Consider the following 18,361-nt stretch of genomic DNA (forward strand, 5'->3'; position numbering starts at 1 on the left):
GCAAACCAAGAAAAGCTTTTAGGTAAGACTCTGATATCTGCTGATGTGTTTTAAAGTGTTTTCCCTCTGCTTGGCTTCACCTGTGATTTCTAAGTGCATGGAGCTGTCCATTGGCAGAGGCAGCGATAGGAAGTTAAAGGGGTCGAAGCGTGCGCTTATGTGGCCACAGGTCTTGCACTTCACCTGGGATCTGAGCTGCCCATGGAAGAGGTCCACCACGATAGAGCGATTTCTCCGCAAATGGTTTTCCCAGGCCTGAAAAGAAGAGGCAGATGTCTTCAGGTTGTAAAGATGCTGATTTTTCATTAGCGTATCATCAGTGTGCCCATTTAGAAGTGCTTAGATAATATGTTGAGCCTGGCATGGGCTGAAAAACAAAAGTTTGAAACTGACCTCTGTAGCAACCTCATGGTCCGGCCGTCCATCACTGTCCTTGAGCTCCACATACGGCTTCTCATGCACACGATTCAAGTCTTCATGAAGCCCATCCAACAGGAAGGCCAAAAGCTCCTGGGAGTCTTGCTGCTGGAAGCCATTGAATCTTGGCGCGTACTTTGCTATCGTCCACTACAAAAAAGATTTAACAAAATGATTTACAAAGTGACAAACTTTGGTTTGGTTCTTATGATTACTAAGACATTAACAACCCACCCTAAGTTTCAAAGGCGCAACATTCTTTTGAGTGCCGCTCCATAGTTCCTGTACCAAATCACCATAGCATTTGGCCATGTGACCACGCATTCCTATTGGATTAGTTCTGTCAGGGTAAGAAAGATCATTGGTCAAAGGGTATAACAGATGACTGCTACTCCGAAAAGGTTGCCTAATTCACTTTCCTAAATCTGCGCAAATTTAAACGATATCTTACAAGTGAATCTGCATAAAGTACCTCATGAACGGAGGTAACTTTTTAACCAAGAACTGTAATGTTGGTCATGGTTTAATCTCAGCCCTCATTGTTACACCCATACATTGCTGGCTGAATGTCTGATGCACATGACACAAATTTAAAAACACTTTGGGAGTTTCGAGGTGATCATCTGATTGAATAAATCATACAGGATTTCTACTCACTGGCTGCTTTAGCCTTTAGGAAGTCTTTGGCCAATAAAAGAGTGAGACTGAAGCTCTGGTCTCGAGTGAGATTAGTTGGGGTTTAACCAATTTGAAACAAAAGTGAAATATGTATGGGAAACTTTTTTGCTGTGAATCATAGGCCTCAAACTAGATTCCTGGAGGGCCACAGCTCTGCACAGTTTTGCTCTAACTGTAATCAAACACAACTGATTTAAATAATCATAATTCAAGACTACTATAGACTATTAAGCTAGTGTGAGTTGGAGGTGGTTGGAGTTAAACTATGCAGAGCTGCGGCCCTTCAGGAATTGAGTTTGAGACCATTGCTCTAAATGTTTGAGTTTAAAAAGAACATTGGTTGTGTTTCCTTACCTATTAAGCTCATAAAGGTGTCGCCCTGAGATGAAGTACTCAGTGAGGGGCTTGGTATTGCTTACACACTGAATACTGGAGTTCATGAAGCACGTGTTGCCCAGATTACTCAAACCTGTGGCACCTTTCTCAGTAGGAACTGCAAGAGAAATGGGGTAAAATAAAAGTCATGACTTCACAGGCACTACCACCTAAGTACCATCTCCATGAATTTCAATAACTCAGTATTTCAGAAAGCTTTCTGGCAACATTTTGAGCTCTAAAATGTCAGAGCTGATATCCGTCTTGATATGACTTTTAAATGGCTTTGTTATGTAATTGCTTCTTGGACTCTTGCTGCTTTTGTTCCTGTGTTAATAATCTACTTGATGCGCTTTAATACAAAGAATTGTAATATAGCGCCATCTAGGCAAGGTCAAACTCGGGTAAATATTCTGACATTTATAGACGGCTTGGCCACCTTCCAATTTGCATAGATTTTTTTTCAACACTTCTGAGCCCTTTTACCTTTGTGTCTGTCGATTTTGCTGCTGTTTGCAATGAAAGACATTTCCTCTGGCCAGCTCATATCTTTGTTTCGAACTAGAGAAAGGGAAAGATATTTGATGAATTCTTCCTTGTCCATCAGTAAAATGGTGCATGCTGTGCAATTTAATCCACAATGCTCAGCGCATGTGTAAAGAGATAAGACTTTAATTAAGACAGATAAATGTCACAGACATACCCTCAATGACTAAGTGCTGTTCATCTGGAATTTTCAAGCTTTCTAAAGTGTGATCTTCATCGTCCAGGAGAGTGAGGTAATTCTGATATGAAGACAATTTAAAACAAGATTAGCGCACAATATAAATGAACCCACTTTACATTATTAACACTTTAATTAAAAGACAAATATTGTGGCCTATGGTTTTAGTTGTATCCATCTACAAAAACTATTTGTACCTACAGTATATCATTATTTATGAATTAAAAGTGACAAGGTATTTTATATTGTTGAAAACATTTTTAAAGTAATCACTGCCAACAAATCAGCTTTGTATGCCATAAAAGATCAAAATGTTTTAGATATGATTGCTTTTTATAGTCATATAGATTAAAAAACTTGGCATAAGGCAATGCAACAAAAATATTCCAACTTCAAACTGTTGAATAATACCATATATGCAAAATGCTCAAATATTAATGAGTCTTCTTGCACTACACAGATTTTTGTCCAATCAAATGATCTCTAGAATTAAAATGCTACCCTCCGAATGCCAGCCATCATTGACAAAAGATTGTTCATGTTGGCTGTGATGTAAATAAATAAATAAATAAATCAATAAAAACAGATAAATCATATTGGCCACAAAAATGGATGATCCAGAAAGTAGGTTTCATTTTGAAGTATTTCCTCAAAGATCACTGCTGTAACACTGGCGTCTTTATAATGAGGACATATTTGCATTTGAATGGCTCTTGATATTCTTTAATCCAGTATCTCTTAAAGAGGTCCCCACCTCGCTGTTGTAAAGCCAGAGGCGCATGTCCTCTTCTTTGATGCGTAACCTCTGGGACAGGTACTCGTGAATGTCTTTAATGGTGCACATTCTGCTGAAACAGCCTGTGTATGCCAGCACTCGCTTGAGCGGGGCGTTGGGAGAAGGAACATTACCTGTGTTCGGAAAGAAGAGCAGTCATCAGCATTCTCTTTGTGACATGCAATAAAACGTTTACAAAATTCAAATATACCCCTTAAAGCATTTACACCTTGCTTTGTTATTATATATTTAAAAACAAACTTTTTTAAACCATGTAAAAAGATTTATTTTACCTAAAGTAGTCAAGCAGTTTTTAAAACAAGACTGTGAAGATCCAGTCCATATATAAATCATTATATGCACACTATTAAATCAACCAGTGACAAGCAGAAAACAGATCAATATGTACACACGCACACACACACACACACACACACATCCCAATACCTGATCGACAGACTGAGGATTAGTTGTAAGGTAGCAGCAAGAAAGGGCAAAGGTCATTTTCATAGGGAACATTCATCAATTCATTAGTCTGGGTAATGTAAATAAAAATCAAGCAAAATGTTTTTAATTAGTCCAAAAAGAAAATACATTTAAAGATTTGTGTAGCACTTACTGATTTCATAAGAGACATGATTATTTGAGACAAAAAAAAAAAAAGATTGATATGATTGCAAAGCAAACGATTACAGGAAATCAGCCAGAGAACTTCCATCTTTACCCGCATCAAACAGTCTTCTGAGCCTCACAGCCATGACTGAGAGATATACAATATTTCTAGTCTCACTGTGCCGAACAAGACCTTAAATTACTGTAGATTACCATCAACTAATTTTTAGGACTCAAAAAATAAGGCTAGTAATAGGTCAGTGTTGTCCTCTCACAACATTTAATGTACATTTTTTCATATTTCGGTCACAAAGGGATAGTTTACCCAAAACTGTAAAAAACCTGTCATTGAGCTCTGCCTCCAATTTCTCTAAAACAGTTTGAGTTTCTTTTTTCTGTTGAACACAAAATATGGTATTTTATCGAATATTTTAATGTGGACTTCAGCAGTTTTTCTTTTTCCTACTATGAATGTCAATGACTACAAGTTTTCATCCTTCTTAAAACATCTTCCTTTGTGTTCATCAGAAAAGCAGAATTTCGTAAAGGTTGTTGAGGTTAAGTAAATGCTCATTTTGCTGTAAAATCTCATTTAAAAAATTTGTATGCTATAAATATATAATATATATATATATATATTTTAAATCTAAGGCTGAACTCAGAAGATGAAGGCGTTGGGATGAGGAGTAATCCGGACAGGTCATTCTGGTAGGTGTATTTAGAAGATTAGGGGTGCTGGTGGAGGCAGGGGACGAAGCCTCTCTCTTGCTGCTGGCTTACGTTACCTCGGGGCATATGCGGAGGGAACATTCGCAGGCTGCTCATACCCATATTGACCCAGATGTTGGACTGAGGGCTCCGTGTGGCCGGTTGCTGTCGCAGGAACAGAAGGTAAAGGGGGAAGAGCTCTAGCTCAGGCTGTGCCTTGACTGTAGACTTGATAACCTGAAGAAACAGTAAAATAGACAGTATAAGTGCTCAAGAGAGAGAGATGCATGCTTTTAAAACACTACAGGGTGCCACCTGATTAGCTTTATTTAGCTGAATAAAAATGAAAAGCTAAATGGCCAGATTGACATCTACAGCATTTTTAGATTTTAAAGCTCTTTTTATGTTCATTTCTTATTTACGACTGTATTACATATAGCAAACAAATACATCACATAAAACAACAAAAACAATATATATATATATATATATATATATATATATATATATATATATATATATATGCAATTTATTTATTTATTTCTTTTGAGGGGAGCTGTGACCCAATTGAGCTTTATGTCTAGCAACACCCCTGCACAGAAGCGCAATCTGTATTCAGGAAACAGGTTTAGAAATATCCAACAGCGTTCACTTGACACCATGCGTCACGCCATCAAGAACATTGTGCGTCAAAGGAAAAGCCAAAGAACTGAGATTCACTGAAGCATAAATTACATGCCCATGTTGGTGCCATTGATGGGATTTGGGATACATACCGGTCGGGGCAGACTAAGGTTGGCCCCATACCAGTGGTAAAGTGCTCTCCACACCGGCTCTGGAACCGTCTCAAACTCCCGGCCAGACAACAGTTGATGGGACTTCTTCAGTCGACCTCCTTCCATAGTCAGCGTGGGTGCCTGGATAAAACATAGACACACACTCAAGAGGAGTTCATACTGATAGACCTGTGCAATGACAACTTCCTTTACTAAATAAATCACAGGCAATGTGAACGTCCCTCTAATAAGGGGCGACAAACCAATTTTCACAGAAGGCCAATTTAGCATTATAGCTGCCCTGGATGGGCCGGAAAAGACTGTAAAAAGGTTACATATCATTACCATATTAAATAACTGTCTCTTTATTTCATTATAACTTATTAAAGTAACAAATAAATACATGTATTTGCTTAAATGTAAAAAAAGATGTTACTTCTCTGGGTTATTTTAACATGAATCATTTCATCAGGTTGATCAGGTAAACCCTCATTATTCCATCAAAGTAAAACAAAAGTCAAATATCATCAGACCTCCTTCACTCTTGCAGGGGAGGGCTCTTGCAGTTTGACACATGTGGTCAAATGACACAAATGAGAGCTAGAGTTTGGATGAAGGGGTGGAAAGGACCGAAAATGTGCTTTTTGGCTTCAATACTGCTATGCGTCGTATCAAAGAACGATTTGAATGATAATACGGCGTGTTACATTAATACAAGAGTGCAAATGTGTTTGTGACAAGGCATTACTGAAGCAAGCAGTTTTAGTCATAATGCTTTTAGCTTCTCATAAAGACTTTCATTTTCTCGAACACAAATGCTACAGACCATTCAGAGGATTAATTTGTTCCAGACGATTTCAATTTCAAAAAATGGCACTTTAATGTAGTGTTGAGCTCTGCAGCTATAATTAGATAAAAGAAAACACAACTCGAAGGTGTTATTTTGCCTGCAGGACTTTTAAATGCACTAGGGCTGACATTTCATATTTCAATGGTTTCAGTTGCTACGGCTCACCTTCATGGGCTCGGTGGTCACCAGAGGCTGGTTGTCTATCGCACCGGGTCTCTGCACGGCCAAGCTGTTAGGCAAATGGCCATTGGCGCTTGAGAAACACTGGTTGTTGTTGTCAGAGATGTTGTGCTGCCGAGCAAAGCACACGTCTGTGGCAGAGGAGCTGATGTGTGGGGTTAGGCCTGAGGAAGTAAAAAAAATACACTTTAATTAAAGACGGTCTTATTATAGCCTCAATTATGTCACTTTATTTTACTAGAACATTGATTTTAATCACTTTTCTTTAGCTATGTATTCATCAATTTTTATCTTATAATAGTGACCCTGCCTTAAAAAGGATTGTTCACCCAAAAGTTGAAGTTCTGTCATTGAACACAAAAGAAAATATTCTGGTGCACTGGAAGTCAGGTTACAGGTTTCCAATTTACTTAATTTTTTATTTTTTTTTGTGTTCAACACAAAAGAAAGACACTAAAATAGCTGTGAAACCCCTTGGCGATGAGTGACCATTCATTCATTCATTCATTTTCGGCTTAGTCCCTTTATTAATCTGGGGTTGCCACAGCAGAACGAAACGCCAACTTATCCAGCATATATGCTTTATGCAGCGAATGCCTTTCCAGCCGAACCCATCAATGGGAAACATACATACACACTCATTCACACACATACTGTACACTATGGACCATTTTGTCTGTACTCAATTCACCTGAACCACATGTCTTTGTACTGTGGGTGAAACCGGAGGACCCAGAGGAAACATTTACATTTAATAAATAGTGTCTTGATGAAGAGAATAATTTTCTTTAAAAAAAAAACAACAAAAAAAAAACTGACATGTTCTTTAGGTGAATTGGGTAAGCTTAATTGGCTTTAGTGTATGTGTGTGAATGAGAGTGCATGGTGTTTTCCAGTGATAGGTTGCAGCTGGAAGGGCATCTGCTATGTAAAACATATGCTGGATAAGTTGGCGGTTCATTCTGCTGTGGCGACCCTTGATTAATAAAGGGACTAAGCCAAAAAGAATATGAATAGATGAATTTGAGTACTATGCATACTTAGTACACCTGGCAATAATGTATGGCAATTGTATGTCATTTCTCATACTGAGGTCCAAATGTAACTTGGAATATTGTGTGATTGTATGCAAATGAGTGTTAACAATAAACATGAAATAATAAAAACAAAATAGGAAAATCTGGTGTTTCCATCACTCTTTTCTCATGCAATTTTTCTCAAAATGTGCATTAGCACAGGGTGATGGCAACCCAGGTATTAATGAGTATTAATACCTGCCAAAATTCCTGGGAGTTTCCCATATTTCAGATCCATCTCCCATTTTGTTCTCTCTCTCAGAAAACTCAGGTGATTTCACCCCTCCTTTTTATTATTTTGCAACAACTATACTCATTGCAACACTATATTCATTTCTTTAAAAAAAAAAAAAAACATACTGAAAGCTTTAATTTGTACTCCTAACTCTAGCGACAGAGAAAGTACTTACTATTACCAGTGCTCTCTGAAGCCTCTGATGAGCTGGAGATGTTGTCAGGGAATTTTTCTTCTGGGGAACTGGGGGAGCGAACCACTAATCCAATTCTGTTGAGGATAGGCTCTACAGATGCAGCAGACTGAGAACTTCTCATCCCGCTGCCCTGCACTGATGGCTGCTCCATGACAATCGACTTATTATCCTGGAACACAACAGATTACATATGAAAAAATTCAAAGCACCATTTGGTCAAATTGACAGTATTAACAATTTTGGATTATGGGGATTTAATTTATATATCAGCTTCAAAAACTCTCCTTCACAAACTGGATGCTATTTACCATGAAGCAATTTGTTTTGCTACTGGTGCGGAATTTGATACTCATCACTGTCAACTTTATTCCTTTTTTAATTGGCCTTCTCTTCAATCACATCTACAAATTCATTGGTTTATTTTAATTTGCAAAACTCTTATTGGGAAAACTCCACTATATTTACGGTCACTTCTTAACATTCAGAAAACATGTCGAAATCTGCGCTCTAGTAGATTTTTTAACCTTTGTATAACCAAAGTTCACACTTCATTTGGTGGCTACTATTTTCAGTTTTCTGCTACTGATTCTTGGAATCATCTGCAACAGACCTTAAAGCGCAACACTTTCATTACACTTTCATCCTTTAAAAACTCAATCCAGTTAATAGTACAAGATCACTGTGCTTGTTTTTAGTTTTCCTTGGTTTAATATGTCACTATCTATATGTGTGAAATTGTTATTGTATAGTGTGACTGCTGCTTCGTATCTGCTTTTTATGTATGTCTTGGTCAGCTCGTCATTGTAAATGAGAACTGGTTCTCAACTGACTTACCTGGTTAAATATTGTTATTGGTTATTATTATTAAATTTTGTTCCATATGTTCTGCATTACTAAAAGAAAAGAAAAAAATAATAAAACATTTCACTACTGTACTAATTTGTGAACATCTAATGTCTGTAAAAATAAAAATTTCAGGTCTAATAATTTTACACTATAAAGGGCTCATATTGTCACAATCACAAGTAATCTCATCCTTACAGATCGCTAGTTAACACACAGATTGCATAGAATTAAAAATCTGCCATTATATGGACTACAAGTTCCAGTCATGCATCACTCACTCACTCACTCACTCACTCACTCACTCACTCACTCACTCACACACTCACTCACTCACTCACTCACTCACTCACTCACTCACTCACTCACTCACTCACACACTCACACACACTCACACACACACACACACACACACACACACACACACACACACACACACACACACACACACACACACACACACACCTGTTCCAGATCATGATTGATTACACTCACACAGCTGGGAGCTGTTCAAAGACTGATTAGACAGACTTCAAAAGCAGCACAGACACACACACTAGTTGCTGAGTCTTGTTATACTGTCACTGTGAACATTACAATGCGTTTCCCGTTGCCTTGCTTTGCCCTGTTTTTGACCCCCGCATTGTTTGTCTATGTTGTATGCAGCCTGCCTTTTGACCATTCGCCTGTGTATTGACCATGACTCTGGATTTCCCGTATACATCTGTTTGCTCCTGTGTTGACTGTTGCTTGCCTGACCATTCAGTTTAATAAATCTGTGTTTGGATCTGCACTCCGCTGTCAGCGCCGCTTCACATTAAACGCATAACATTACATTTAAGTCTTTTTCATTATATTCACAACTTTGCTTTAAAGAAAGGTCATAGTTCTGTTTTAGGCTGTTGTGTTTATGAATAGTATAATCAATGGCCTTCAAGAAAAGTAAAAGGAAGGCTAATCTATCATGACATGATCACTTTTCCTTGCTATATAAAGAATACTCACATATCTGACATAGTCTTTCCATTGCTGCCACCACTGCATGGAGATCAGGAACCAGTTTTGACTGGGCTGTAAACCGTGCCTGCTTTCCCTCTCCAACCAACCCCTGTGCAGGCACACAAAAATCAGCATAGATACACATTCAGTCAGTCAAAGAGCTATCATTTACACAGAGCACCAAAAATGAACCAACAAAACATTTCTACTGTCATAAGGCATCAATAATAGACTTGGGCAGAATAGCCAAAGCAATAAACCTGACACGCTGATGCGGTACAGTATTTATAGTGTCTTTTTGAGCACCGTCAGTACTGCTGGAAAACCTAATTGAAAATGAAATTGTGTTCTCCATCTCTGCCTTTTCGAAAACACTGATAGAGGCAACGGGAGGTACTATGGATCCTTATAAACAGACAGATCCTAATCATGAGGAGGAGTGAAATACAATACAGCCTTCACAAGCCTTGTTTTAAAACACAGAAAGTGCTCCGTAGGGACGCTTTTGAAAGGAAGCCGACTTTCAGAATCGCCGCATCCTACAGTTTTCTCACCTAATGATCTGGCCTTCCTCTTCAGGGGTGGCAGGACGCAGGCCCAGGACAATATGACACACCTGATGACGAACAGATTAACAAGACATTTAAGGCGAGATCCAAGTTAGCAGCGTACTTCACTGGATTCACATTTGTGTGGAAGGATTTGGAAGGATTTAGGCACTTTTGATTTGGTTGCATTGTGCCAACATCCTGACCTGAAACAGCAAGTTGAGGAACTCATTGGCGAGGGCACTTTTCACACTCCATATCTGATAGTCCTCTAGAGTTAAATGTCCTTGCTGTGAGGAAAACACAAGATAGAGGTTACTGCCCAATTTATTTATTTTAAGATAGAGTGTAACTTAGGGCTGCACGATATATCGTTTCAGCATCGATATCATAATGTGATCATTCACAATAGTCTGCAATGTTGTGGCTGGATTACAGTTAATTATTTGCATGTGTTTTTGAGGCCTATGACTGTATGAGGATTTTTGAAGCACTCAGGCATTACAAAATATAAATAAAGATTAATTTAATAGACTTATTTATACAACAAAGGCATTATTTAATATTGAGTTATTAGATTACTGTACCTGAAAATGGTTAAGACTCCTCAGAAAACCATAAAGCATTGCTTATTAGGGACCGAGCACCGAAACGGTGCGTAGGCCCTATTGGAATTGCTCGGTTTTTAGGGACCGAGCACCGAACGGTGCAAGGCCCTATTGGAATTGCTCCGTTTATTATTAGGGACCGAGCACCGAAACGGTGCGTAGGCCCTATTGGAATTGCTCCGTTTATTATTATTAGGGACCGAGCACCGAAACGGTGCGTAGGCCCTATTGGAATTGCTCCGTTTATTATTATTATTATTATTATTATTATTATTATTATTCTCCTCCGGAATGAATCGCGATTTTGAGGGGCTAAACATGCCCGAAAACTCACGGAACTTTGCACACGCCTCAGAAGTGGCGAAAATTTATGTTTATTATGGGTCTCGGTAGTGGGTGTGGCAAAATGACTCGACAGCGCCACCTAGAAAAATTAAACGGACGAGCCCCCGATCTACGAATCACGCACATGCACGAAAAATGGCACACACCTCAAACATGCCAAAACATACGAAAAAGTCTCTTGGAGCCATATCTCAAACCCAACAGGAAGTCGGATATTTTTGACTTCCTGCGGCGAAAAAGTGGCGTTTTTGCCATTTCCAGGCGTTGTATTTTAACGAACTCCTCCTAGGGATTTTATCCGATCGACACCAAAATTGGTTTTTGTCATCTAAAGGCCTTGGCGATGTTAAATTGCGAAGCTTTAGAGTTTTCATCGATGGGCGTGTCCGTGGCGGCCTCGCAAAGTTTGACGATTCGCCACAAAACAGGAAGTCGATATAACTCAGGCATGCATTATCAGATCTGCCTCAAAATTCACACGCTTGATAAGAGTCCTGACCTGAACACGTTTACATGCCGATATCTATATACAGATATAGCGCCACCTGCTGGCCACAGGAAATGAAATGATTTACAGAGTAATAAACTCCTACCACAAATTTTTTCGTATCAGCACCAAATTTGGGTTGTGTTATCTGAAAGCTCTAGCGATGATATATTGTGAAGATCTACAGTTTTGGCAGAGGGGCGTGTCCGTGGCGGCATGACAAACCTCAACGCTTCGCCATGGAATAAGAAGACCTTATAACTCAACCACACAAAGTCCGATCTGCCTGAAACTTCACATGGTTGATAAAAGTCCTCTCCTGAACACATCCCCATAACAATAATGAAGTGGGCATGGCAAAATGACTCGACAGCGCCACCTAGAAAAATTAAACGGACAAGCCCCTGATCTACGAATCACGCACATGCACGAAAATTGTCACACACCTCAAACACGGCAAAACATACGAAAAAGTCTCTTGGAGCCATATCTCAAACCCAACAGGAAGTCGGATATTTTTAACTTCCTGCGGCAAATAAGTGGCATTTTTGCCATTTCCAGGCGTTGCATCTTAACGAACTCCTCCTAGGGATTTTATGCTATCGACACCAAAATTGGGTTTTGTCATCTAAAGGCATTGGCGATGTTAAATTGCGAAGCTTTAGAGTTTTTGTCGATGGGCGTGTCCGTGGCGGCCTCGCAAACTTTGATGATTCGCCACAAAACCGGAAGTCATTATAACTCAGGCATGCATTATCCGATCTGCCTTAAAATCCACACGTTTAATAAGAGTCCAGACCAGAACACGTTCACATGCCAATATCCAGATACAGTTATAGCGCCACCTGCTGGCCACAGGAAATTACATGATTTACAGAGTAATAAACTCCTCCCACAAATTTTTTTCGTATCAGCACTAAATTTAATTGGTTTTTATCTGAAAGCTCAAGCGATGATATATATTGTGAAGATCTAGAGTTTTTGCGGAGGGGCGTGTATGTAGTGGCATGACAAACCTCAACGCTTCGCTATGAAACAGGAAGTCCTTATACCTCAACCACACAATGTCCGATCTGCCTGAAACTTCACATGGTTGATTAAATTCCCCTCTTGAACATATCCCCATACCTATATTGAGTCACAGTCATAGCGCCACCTGCTGACAGAAGGAATTTTACCTTATAACTTAACCACACAATGTCTGATCTGCCTGAAACTACACATGGTTGATTAAATTCCTCTTCTGAAGACATTTAAAAGCCAATATTGAATCTGTCATAGTGCCACCTGCTGGCAGATGGTAGTTTGGCTTATAACTCAGCCACACAATCTCTGATCTGCCTGAAACTTCAAATGGTTGATTAAATTCCTCTCCTGAACACATCCACATAACATAATTGAGTCAGTCATAGCGCCACCTGCTGGCAGAAGGTAGTTTGGCTTATAACTCAGCCAAACAATGTCCGATCTGCCTGAAAAATCACACGGTTGATAAGACTCTTCTACTGAAGGCATCTACATAACAATCTTTAGTCACAATTATAGCGCCACCTGCTGACAGGAGGACGTTCAGCATAAATCTGTAATTTTCTCTGGTTATTTATATATATCGGCTTAAATTAATGTTGTTCGCTGTTCTCTGTCATCCTGAGGCCACCGAGCGGCGGTGAGCCCGGGTGCGAGGTCCCTATCATCGCTGCTTGCAGCTTTAATTATTATTATTATTATTATTATTATTATTATTCTTTTCCGGAATGAATCGCGATTTTGAGGGGCTAAACATGCCCGAAAACTCACGGAACTTTGCACACGCCTCAGAAGTGGCGAAAATTTACGTTTATTATGGGTCTCGGAAGTGGGCGTGGCAAAATGACTCGACAGCGCCACCTAGAAAAATTAAACGGACGAGCCCCCGATCCACGAATCACGCACATGCACGAAAATTGGCACACACCTCAAACATGCCAAAACATACGAAAAAGTCTCTTGGAGCCATATCTCAAATCCAACAGGAAGTCAGATATTTTTAACTTCCTGCAGCGAAAAAGTGGCATTTTTGCCATTTCCAGGCGTTGTATTTTAACGAACTCCTCCTAGGGATTTTATCCGATCAACACCAAAATTAGGTTTTGTCATCTAAAGGCCTTGGCGATGTTAAATTGCGAAGCTTTAGAGTTTTCGTCGATGGGCGTGTCCGTGGCGGCTTCGCAAACTTTGACAATTCGCCACAAAACAGGAAGTCATTATAACTCAGTGATACATTATCCGATCTGCCTCAAAATTCACACGCTTGATAAGCGTCCTGACCTGAACACGTTTACATGCCAATATCCAGATACAGTTATAGCGCCACCTGCTGGCCACAGGAAATGACATGTTTTACAGTGTGACAAACTCCTCCCACAAACTTTATTGTACCAGCACCAAATTTGAGTGGTGTTATCTGAAAGCTCTAGCGATGATATATTGTGAAGATCTAGAGTTTTCGCAGAGGGGCGTGTTTGTGGCGGCATGACAAACCTCAACGCTTCGCCATGGAACAGGAAGTCCTTATAACTCAACCACACCAAGTCCGATCAGCCTAAAACTTCACATGCTTGATAAAAGTCCTTTCCCGAACACATCCCCATAACAATAGTGAAGTGGGCGTGGCAAAATGACTCGACAGCGCCACCTATAAAAATTAAACGGACGAGCCCCTGATCTACGAATCACGCACATGCACGAAAATTGGCACACACCTCAACCACGCCAAAACATACGAAAAAGTCTCTTGGAGCCATATCTCAAACCCAACAAGAAGTCGGATATTTTTAACTTCCTGCGGCAAATAAGTGGCATTTTTGCCATTTCCAGGCGTTGTATTTTAACGAACTCCTCCTAGGGATTTTATCTGATCGACACCAAAATTAGGTTTTGTCATCTAAAGGCCTTGGCGATGTTAAATTGTGAAGCTTTAGAGTTTTTGTCAATGGGCGTGTCCGTGGCGGCCTCGCAAACTTTGACGATTCGCCACAAAATCGGAAGTCATTATAACTCAGGCATGCATTATCTGATCTGCCTCAAAATTCACATGTTTAATAAGAGTCCTGACCTGAACACATTTACATGCCAATATCCAGATACAGTTACAGCGCCACCTGCTGGCCACAAGAAATGTCATGATTTACAGAGTAATAAACTCCTCCCACAAAATTTTTCGTATCAGCTCCAAGTTTGGTTGGTTGTTATCTGAAAGTTCTAGCAATTACATTTTGTTAGGGTCTGAAATTTTCACAGAAGGGCGTGTCTGTGGCAGCATGACAAACCTCAACGCTTCGCCATGGAACAGGAAGTCCTCATAACTCAACCACACAAAGTCCGATCAGCCTGAAACTTCACATGGTTGATAAAAGTCCTCCCCTGAACACATTCACATAACAATATTGAGTCACAGTCATAGCGCCACCTGATAGCAGAAGGTAGTTTGGCTTATAACTCAGCCAAACAATGTCCGATCTGCCTGAAAATTCACAGGTTAGATGAGATGCCTCTCCTAAAGACATCTACATGCTGATCTTGAGTCACAGTTATAGCGCCACCTGCTGACAGGAGGAAGTTTTGCATAAATCTGTGATTTTTCTCAGGTTCTTTATATATATCGGCTGAAATTAATATTGTTCGCTGTTCTCTGTTATCCTGAGGCTACCGGGCGGCGGTGAGCCTGGGTGCGAGGTCCCTATCATCGCTGCTTGCAGCTTTAATTATTATTATTATTATTATTATTATTATTCTCCTCCGGAATGAATCGCGGTTTTGAGGGGCTAAACATGCCCGAAAACTCACGCAACTTTGCACACGCCTCAGAAGTGGCGAAAATTTACGTTTATTATGGGCTTCAGAAGTGGGCGTGGCAAAATGACTCGACAGCGCCACCTAGAAAAATTAAACGGACGAGCCCCCGATCCACGAATCACGCACATGCACGAAAATTGGCACACACCTCAAACATGCCAAAACATACGAAAAAGTCTCTTGGAGCCATATCTCAAACCCAACAGGAAGTCGGATATTTTTAACTTCCTGCGGCGAAAAAGTGGCGATTTTGCCATTTCCAGGCGTTGTATCTTAACGAACTCCTCCTAGGGATTTTATCCGATCGACACCAAAATTGGGTTTTGTCATCTAAAGGCCTTGGCGATGTTAAATTGCGAAGCTTTAGAGTTTTCATCGATGGGCGTGTCCGTGGCGGCCTCGCAAACTTTGACGATTCGCCACAAAAGAGAAAGTCGTTATAACTCAGGCATGCATTATCCGATCTGCCTCAAAATTCACACGCTTGATAAGCGTCCTGACCTGAACACGTTTACATGCCGATATCCAGATACAGTTACAGCGCCACCTGCTGGCCACAGGAAATGACATGATTTACGGAGTTATAAACTCCTCCCACAAATTTTATCGTATCAACACCAAAATTGAGTGGTGTTATCTGAAAGCTCTAGCAATGATATATTGTGAAGATCTAGAGTTTTCGCAGAGGGGCGTGTCCGTGGCGGTATGACAAACCTCAACGCTTCGCCATGGAACAGGAAGTCCTTATAACTCAACCACACAATGTCCGATCTGCCTGAAACTTCACATGGTTGATAAACGTCATCTCTTGAACACATCCACATAACAATATTGAAGTGGGCGTGGCAAAATGACTCGACAGCGCCACCTAGAAAAATTAAATGGACGAGCCCCCGATCTACGAATCATGCACATGCACAAAAATTGGCACACACCTCAAACATGGCAAAACATATGAAAAAGTTTTCTGGAGCCATATCTCAAACCCAACAGGAAGTCGGATATTTTTAACTTCCTGTGGCGAAAAAGTGGCGCTTTTGCCATTTTCAGGCGTTGTATTTTAACGAACTCCTCCTAGGGATTTTATCTGATAAACACCAAAATTGGGTTTTGTCATCTTAAAGCCTCGGTGATGTTAAATTGCGAAGCTTTAGAGTTTTCATCGATGGGCGTGTCCGTGGCGGCCTCGCAAACTTTGATGATTCGCCACAAAACAGGAAGTCTTTATAACTCAGGAATGCATTATTCAATCTGCCTCAAAATTCACACATTTAATAACAGTCCTGACCTGATCAGGTTTACGTGCCGATATCCAGTTACAGTTATAGCGCCACCTGCTGGCCACAAGAAATGACATGTTTTACACTGTAACAAACTCCTTCTACAAACTTTATCATATCAGCACCAAATTTGAGGGGTGTCATTTCAAAGCTCTAGCGATGATATATTGTGAAGATCTAGAGTTTTCAGAGAGGGGCGTGTCCGTGGCGGCATGACAAACCTCAACGCTTCACCATGGAACAGGAAGTCCTTATAACTCTACCACACAATGTCCGATCTGCCTGAAACTTCACATGATTGATAAAAGTCCTCTCTTGAACACATCTACATAACAATATTGAGTCAGTAATAGCGCCATCTGCTGGCAGAAGGTAGTTTGGCTTGTAACTCGGCCACACAATGTCCGATCTGCCTGAAACTTCACAAGGTTGATGAAAGTCCTCCCCTGAGCACATCTACATAATAAATCTACATAATAAAATTGAGTCATAGTCATAGCGCCACCTGCTGTCAGAAGGTAGTTTGGCTTGTAACTTGGCCACACAATGTCCGATCTGTCTAAAATGTCACATGGTTGATGAAAGTCCTCTCCTGAACACATCCCCATAACAATATTGAGTCAGTCATAACCCCACCTGCTGGCAAAAGGTAGTTTGGCTTATAACTCAGCCACAAAATGTCCGATCTGCCTGAAACTTCACAGGGTTGATTAAATTCCTCTCCTGAAGACATCTACATGTCAATCTTGAATCACAGTTATAGCGCCACCTGCTGACAGGAGGAAGTTTGGCATAAATCTGTATTTTTCTTAGGTTTTTTATATATATATCGGCTTATATTATTATTGTTCGCTGTTCTCTGTCATCGTAAGGTCACCGGGCGGCGGTGAGCCCGGGTGCGAGGTCCCTATCATCGCTGCTTGCAGCTTTAATTATTATTATTATTCTTCTCTCCAATGAATCGCGATTTAGAGGGGCTAAACATGCCCGAAAACTCACGCAACTTTGCACAGGCCTCAGAAGTGGCGAAAATTTACGTTTGTTATGGGCTTCGGAAGTGGGCGTGGCAAAATGACTCGACAGCGCCACCTAGAAAAATTAAACGGACGAGCCCCCGATCCACGAATCACGCACACGCACGAAAATTGGCACACACCTCAAACACACCAAAACAGACGAAAAAGTCTCTTGGAGCCATATCTCAAACCCAACAGGAAGTCGGATATTTTTGACTTCCTGCGGTGAAAAAGTGGCGTTTTTGCCATTTCCAGGCGTTGTATTTTAACGAACTCCTCCTAGGGATTTTATCCGATCGTCACCAGAATTGGGTTTTATCATCTAAAGGCCTTGGCGATGTTAAATTGCGAAGCTTTAGAGTTTTCGTCGATGGGCGTGTCCGTGGCGGCCTCGCAAACTTTGACGACTCGCCACAAAACAGGAAGTCGTTATAACTCAGACATGCATTATCCGATCTGCCTTAAAATTCACACATTTGATAAGAGTCCTGACCTAAACACGCTTACATGCTCATATCCAGTTACAGTTATAGCGCCACCAACTGGCCACAGGAAATTACATGATTTACAGAGTAACAAACTCCTCCCACAAATTTTATTGTATCAGCACCAAAATTGGGTGGTGTTATCTGAAAGCTCTAGCGATGATATATTGTTAAGATCTAGAGTTTTCGCAGAGGGGCGTGTCTGTGGCGGCATGACAAACCTCAACGCTTCGCCATGGAACAGGAAGGCTTTATAACTCAACCACACAATGTCCGATCTATCTGAAACTTCACATGGTTGATAAAAGTCCTCT

At 40.4% G+C, this 18,361-nt stretch overlaps 1 protein-coding gene across 21 annotated transcripts in view; it reads right to left on the bottom strand.

The window, feature by feature from the left end:
* usp32 (ubiquitin specific peptidase 32) overlaps nt 1–18,361 on the bottom strand; it is a 92,110-nt gene that overhangs the window by 16,827 nt on the left and 56,922 nt on the right. For 9 of the 21 annotated variants that reach the window (XR_012390849.1, XR_012390848.1, XR_012390847.1 and 6 more), the window contains 14 exons: nt 10,199–10,282; nt 9,999–10,060; nt 9,451–9,553; nt 7,582–7,771; nt 6,081–6,259; nt 5,066–5,206; nt 4,409–4,526; nt 2,949–3,103; nt 2,174–2,255; nt 1,957–2,031; nt 1,450–1,588; nt 652–757; nt 394–567; nt 81–255 (listed from right to left, as the gene is read on the bottom strand). Coding sequence is in view for 7 of the 21 variants with exons in the window: in XM_681144.11 (XP_686236.6) it covers nt 81–255; nt 394–567; nt 652–757; nt 1,450–1,588; nt 1,957–2,031; nt 2,174–2,255; nt 2,949–3,103; nt 4,409–4,526; nt 5,066–5,206; nt 6,081–6,259; nt 7,582–7,771; nt 9,451–9,553; nt 9,999–10,060; nt 10,199–10,282 (1,783 nt within the window). In the remaining 14 variants the exon portion in view is untranslated. Of the gene's footprint in view, nt 1–80; nt 256–393; nt 568–651; nt 758–1,449; nt 1,589–1,956; nt 2,032–2,173; nt 2,256–2,948; nt 3,104–4,366; nt 4,527–5,065; nt 5,207–6,080; nt 6,260–7,581; nt 7,772–9,450; nt 9,554–9,998; nt 10,061–10,198; nt 10,283–18,361 lie in introns of all 21 variants that reach the window. The other 12 variants (XR_012390853.1, XR_012390851.1, XR_012390852.1 and 9 more) reach the window with 3 other exon arrangements.

The sequence above is a fragment of the Danio rerio genome, chromosome 15 (genome assembly GCF_049306965.1).
Source record: "Danio rerio strain Tuebingen ecotype United States chromosome 15, GRCz12tu, whole genome shotgun sequence".
Taxonomy (NCBI): Eukaryota; Metazoa; Chordata; class Actinopteri; order Cypriniformes; family Danionidae; genus Danio; species Danio rerio.